The sequence below is a fragment of the Oryzias melastigma genome, linkage group LG12 (genome assembly GCF_002922805.2).
Source record: "Oryzias melastigma strain HK-1 linkage group LG12, ASM292280v2, whole genome shotgun sequence".
Lineage (NCBI taxonomy): Eukaryota > Metazoa > Chordata > Actinopteri > Beloniformes > Adrianichthyidae > Oryzias > Oryzias melastigma.
The window spans coordinates 26,754,348-26,759,941 of NC_050523.1; the positions used below are offsets into that span (position 1 = coordinate 26,754,348).

At 39.9% G+C, this 5,594-nt stretch overlaps 1 protein-coding gene across 1 annotated transcript in view; it reads right to left on the reverse strand.

Annotated features, from left to right (window-relative positions):
* Positions 1 to 513: 513 nt before the first annotated feature.
* Positions 514 to 5,594, reverse strand: part of sptlc1 (serine palmitoyltransferase, long chain base subunit 1) — an 18,360-nt gene continuing 13,279 nt past the window's right edge. Inside the window, exons 12-15 of the mRNA XM_024261961.2 lie at positions 2,005 to 2,059; positions 1,023 to 1,140; positions 879 to 952; positions 514 to 808 (exon numbers count right to left, since the gene is read on the reverse strand). Of these exons, the coding sequence (XP_024117729.1) occupies positions 715 to 808; positions 879 to 952; positions 1,023 to 1,140; positions 2,005 to 2,059 (341 nt within the window). The 3' untranslated portion in view covers positions 514 to 714. The remainder of the gene's footprint in view (positions 809 to 878; positions 953 to 1,022; positions 1,141 to 2,004; positions 2,060 to 5,594) is intronic.

The following is a 5,594-nucleotide window of genomic DNA, read 5'->3' on the forward strand; positions in this document are numbered from 1 at the left end:
TGGAGATCACGCTATAGAATTACACCTTATTCCAGAAGAAGAAGAAAGTATGAGGGAAAAATTATATTTTCAGACCACAAATGGTTACTTTAAAAATATTTCCTCAAAGAGTTTTGAAAATTCCTGTCTGTGAGTTTATAAAGATTTTCATTTAGCCAGGAATGAATGTTTATGTCAACCGAGTGTTAGCATTAGCCATCCTATGGGAAAATCCATTAAGCGTTAGCATCAAGCTAGCGGACTTTATCTTTATTTCCTAAATCGATTTATATTTTTATGAATCAATTATTGATCTATTAAGCTTAAATTGATTAATTGATTTTATTAATCCAGTCCAATTTATGTTACTAAAATGAATCACTTCGGATGGTATTAGTGCCTGAGGACAGAAATAATCCAAAGAGCTTCAATGGGAACAGTGGGATGTTGACCAACAGTGATCAGTTTGGTCTGGATCCATCAGTGATGCAGATACTCATTTGTATCACAGGACCAGTTCAGACATGACTCAGCTTTGGTTTAGAACCCTTTAATAACAGATCCATCAGATCAGATCACAACATCAGAAACATCATCTGGACCTGACGCCTGCTTCTCTGAGAACAGAGCAGTTATATTTGGAAAATAGAGGGCGGGCCCGTCCAGCCTCACAGTGCTTTGCTGCATCTCTCTCATCGAAACAGAGAGAAGGTTTTGTCCACAGTGGCGGCGCCATCATCTGAGGAAGATGGAGGCAGCCTCGCTGATGCAGGACACCGCCTTCTGGATGTCTTCATCCGTCTGCTCCACCGTCACCACCACCCTGATGCTGCGAAGCAGGAAGAAGATGGTTGTAGACACAGGGTGCTGCAGGTGAGGAGGTGGGAGGAGCATCTTACCTGGGTGGGGGCAGGAAGCGCTCCTCCTTATCCAGGTAGCGGGCCACAGTCAGAGCCACCTGCCTGTCCAAACACTGAGCCAGAAGCACAGCACTCAGTAAGAAGCAGCTCCAGCATTCATGTTCTCACAGGAGTTTGACCTACATGATCCACGATGGAGCGCAGCAGCTGCAGATCTGAACTCCTGCAGCCCGAGCTTCTCTCCAGCTGCAGGTGAAGAGCCGGGCTGAACGGCACCCCCACCAACTTCAGACCGGGAATTCTGTCGGACAAAACCAGCAGTATATCAGAAGGAGCCCACAGCATGATGCTGCCTCAACATTTCAATAGTCCCCGTGCACAGAAGACACGTGTAACTTTGGCAAAGCGGCTTTGTGACTTAAATCAGGAGCGTCAAACTAAATCACACAAGGGGCAAAAATCCAAAACACACCTTAGGTCACGGGACGAGCAGGATAAATATTTATTGAACACTCTAAAACTACATTTTGAAAACTTAAAAACAGTAACTTTTTAACATATTTATGAACTACATATATTGCATTACCTGTGATAATGCTAGTGTGAATGCTGTAAGCTGAATTTGGCCGCTGAAGATGCTGAAATTGATAGCTAAAAACGCTGAAGCTGATAGCCAGCTAAAATATTACCAAGATGCCAAATTAGTCTAAAAAACTAAACAGAAAAACCATCAGCTAGCATGTATCTGAGCCTAAAAAACAAAAAAAGCCTAAATTATCCAGAACAGCTAGCATGTAGCCTGAAAATTAGCTAAACTCCAAAATATACTAAAAAAATCTTAGTAAATGACAAAACAGTCCAAAAAGCTAGCAGAATGAACATTTTTTAAAACTGTAACTTTTTAACATAATTGTTAATAATACAAATGAAGGAAAGTTAATCCAGAATAAATCAACTTAAACCTTAAATAACTTTCAATATTTTACTCTCCATAAAATATATTCTGTCAAAATTATACAAGTTAGAAATGAGCACAAGATAACATCGGGTCATTAATAACAATAAAATAAAATGATCTGGAGGGCCAGATCCGGCCCCCGGGCCTCGACTTTGGCACATGTGATTGAAACAGTCACAGCTTTAACAGCATGAAGGACGTTCTCACCCCTGCAGAGCCTGGTGGACCTGCCTGCACCTCCTCTTCAGGACGCTGAAGATCTCTGCAGGACAGAACACTGATCAGAGACCTAATGGCCGCATGGCGTCTGCAGATGAAGAATCTTGTACAGAGCAGGAGTCTGCAAACCTCAACACTTACAGAGACATTCCAGTCGGTTTCTCACAGACTACAACCCAGTAGGAGCCACAAAGTCTTAAATTATGCTTTAGAAAAATAAGATACTGATCTGCACTAATTTTTAATGTTGCTATTATGACAACTATGCATTAAAAAATGATTTCTGAAAAAACATAAAGAGAAAATAGACTCCTTTTTTTAATATGGAACTGTTGACAGAGGTTTACATGAATGTTTTTTCAAAATAACACGTCAAAGCAGAAAATGTAGTAATGGGTAGAGTGATTTAGAAACAAAAGCAGTTTATTTGACCTTTTGTGGTGCATATAAGCCTGAAATTCAAAAATCCAATTAAATCCAAATAAAATAGAGCTGGTTAAGAGACCCTTATTGTATTTTTCTAACAATATGGTAAACTTAAGATCATTGAATTTGTTCAAAAACATTAATTCTGGTTGTGTTTAATGATCTTCACCTCATTTGTCAAAAACCCTTTTTGTTTCAATTTGGTTCAAAGCCGAACAGCTTGTTGGAGCATTACAGCTACCATGGTCAGGAGCCTCGCAGAGGGAGTGACTACTTTCCTTTTCTGTTGATTTTACTACTTACCTTTTACTTCACAGCCGGATCCGGCCCTCCAGATCATTTTATTGTTATTAATGGCCCGATGTTATCTTACGCTCATTTCTAACTTGTATAATTTTGACAAAATATATTTCTATGGAGAGTAAAATATTGAAAGTTATTTAAGGTTTAAGTTGATTTACTCTGGAATAATATTCCTGCCTTTTTATTATTCGTAATTATGTTTAAAAGTTACAGTTTTAAAAATAGGAATTAGGTAGCTTATTGCACTATTTCGGCATTTCCCAAGATTTTTTAGGCTATTTTGGAGTTTAGCTAATATTTAGCTACATGCTAGCTGTTTTAGCTAATTTAGTTTTATTTTAAAAGTTTTTTTAGGATATTTGGAGTTAGGCTATACATACATTGTACTGTACATACATTTATCAAGTATGTACAACCCTATCACCAATATCTACACACTTTTTCAGTTTTTAGGATATTTTATAGTTTAGCTACCTTTTCAGCTAAATGCTAGCTTTTTTGGCTAACCTATGTTTTTTTTGTTTTGTTCTTTAGGCTAATCTAGGATTTAATTAATATTTTAGCTGGGTATCAGCTTCAGTGATTTTTGCTATCAATTTTAGCATCTTCATCTATCAATACTATCATCTTCAGCAGTCAAATTCAGCTTACAGCATTCACACTAACATTATCACAGGTTATGATCTATATCTAGTTCATAATTATGTTAAAGTTACAGTTTTAAAACATTGTTTTAAACCAGAGGTTCTTAACCTTTTTCACACCGGGGCCCATTTTTCCCAGTACAAAGTGATTCAAGGCCCATTCAAATATTAAGGGGGGTGAAAGTAGATTTTTTGTTATGCCGTTACTAAGATTCATACGATCCAGTTTCCTCTGGACTAAAATCCAACGAGAGCCACAAAGTCCCCACCTCAAAGTTAGAACAATACACTTTATTTATGTTTTTGTGGCCAATGAGACATTTCTTAATAAAATATAGCTTTAAAATAATATCTAAAATTGAGTTTTTACCTTTATAAAATTACTTCTTTTATTTTTGAAAGTAGCTCATACAAGTTCCTTTCAAAATAAAATCATCTTGTGTTTGATCAGATCCAGCAGCTGCAGCAGATTACTCGAACTAAACATGTAACAATGTCTTTTCTATCATTGTACTTTAGTGTTCATCTTTTTTCTGCTTTGACTATTGAATATAAACACAACAACTTTAATGTAGAATACAAAACTAAATGCAATAAGATGATGTCATTCTGATAATAATCCGCTCTGATAGCAGATGAAACATTTTACCATCTTTTTGCTCAGTTTTGTTTAAATCTAAGCAGAAGTAACAAAATGTAAATAATTAAAGTAAATGAACCAAAGCTACAAAACCATCATTTATTCAAATTGTTTTTTTCTTCAAACCCAAACAGCCACAATAGAGGAGGGAAAGAGCTGCATGTGGCTCCAGTGCCTCAGGTTGGAGATCTCTGATCTAGTCTCATAGTCCATTCATGTCCTGCTGGACAAGAACGCTCCGCACCTGCACGCGCTTAGCACCCCCACCTTGCGGCGACTGTGTCCGCGCACAGCATATCCCCATCCTTCCGCGAGCGCAAGATCCCCACCCTTCAGCGTGCGCGTATGCGCACAGCACATCTCTGTCCTTCCACGTGCGCGCCCGCGGGGCGGGGAAAGAGAAAAAAGTAGAACAGACTAGAGTAATCATAAAAAAGAGCGCGCCTCTCTTTTAAAAGTCAGAAGGGAAAAAGAGTCACGAAGGTGCGTCGTCATCCATGACTGTTGTCACGGTAGATCGGGATCAGATTAGATTAGATTGCTTTGGGTGGCAATGAATTTAAGACACCCAGAATGTTAAAAAGTGAAGTGGATGCATCCGGAATGAGACGGCCCGGGAACGAGAATAAGAGTGACCGCAGTTTTGTCATGTGTGAAACGGTGAAAACCGGCCGCTCAGCTGATCTCTCCCGCCGGAGTGGTGCTCCGCCTCCAACTCCTTTACCAGAACCGGAGCGTTACGGCTTACTTTAACCCCTGGTGACAAGTCTGATCCAGCTGGATTTCAGGACTGCAAACAGGTGGGGGCGTGTCTCTTTGCTGCTCGTCTCTCATCGACAGGCGGTACTTTAGCGGAGAAATGCTGAGTTTCCGCGATTCTTTGACAATAATAGTTGTTGTAGTAAACTCGCGTCGGACCCCATAACATAATAAAATAATAATCTGTTTCCTCCATCTGGGATTTGTAATAGCAGACAGCTTCACTCGCTCTAGGGCGCTCTGCTCTGCCTTGGAGCCGTCATATTAATTTTAATCTTCCCATATTTATTAAATTAAAATATTAATTTCAATTGATGAGTATGAAACTATGACGTCCAACTTATAACAGCAGCATTAAAAAGACCTTATAAAAATTTTAATAAATAAATATAACTTCCACCAAGTAATAGGAAGCTGCATTCAGGTCCCGCGGCCCACGCGGGCGGCAGGTTGAGGACAGAGACAGAAATTTTTTCGGTGCCCACTAGGGGGTGCTAAAAGACCGCGATTGGGCCGGTGCCCCATGGTTAAGAATCACTGGTTTAAAGCTGGCTCCTGATTGGTCGGTTTAAAGCTGGCTCCTGATTGGTCGGTTTCAAGCTGGCTCCTGATTGGTCGGTTTAAAGCCGGCTCCTGATTGGTCGGTTTAAAGCCGGCTCCTGATTGGTCAGTTTCAAGCTGGCTCCTGATTGGCCGGTTTAAAGCCGGCTTCTGATCGGTCGGTTTAAAGTCGGTTTCTGATTGGCCGGTTTAAGTCCGGCTCCTGATTGGTCGGTTTAAAGCCGGCTCCTGATTGGTCGGTTTCA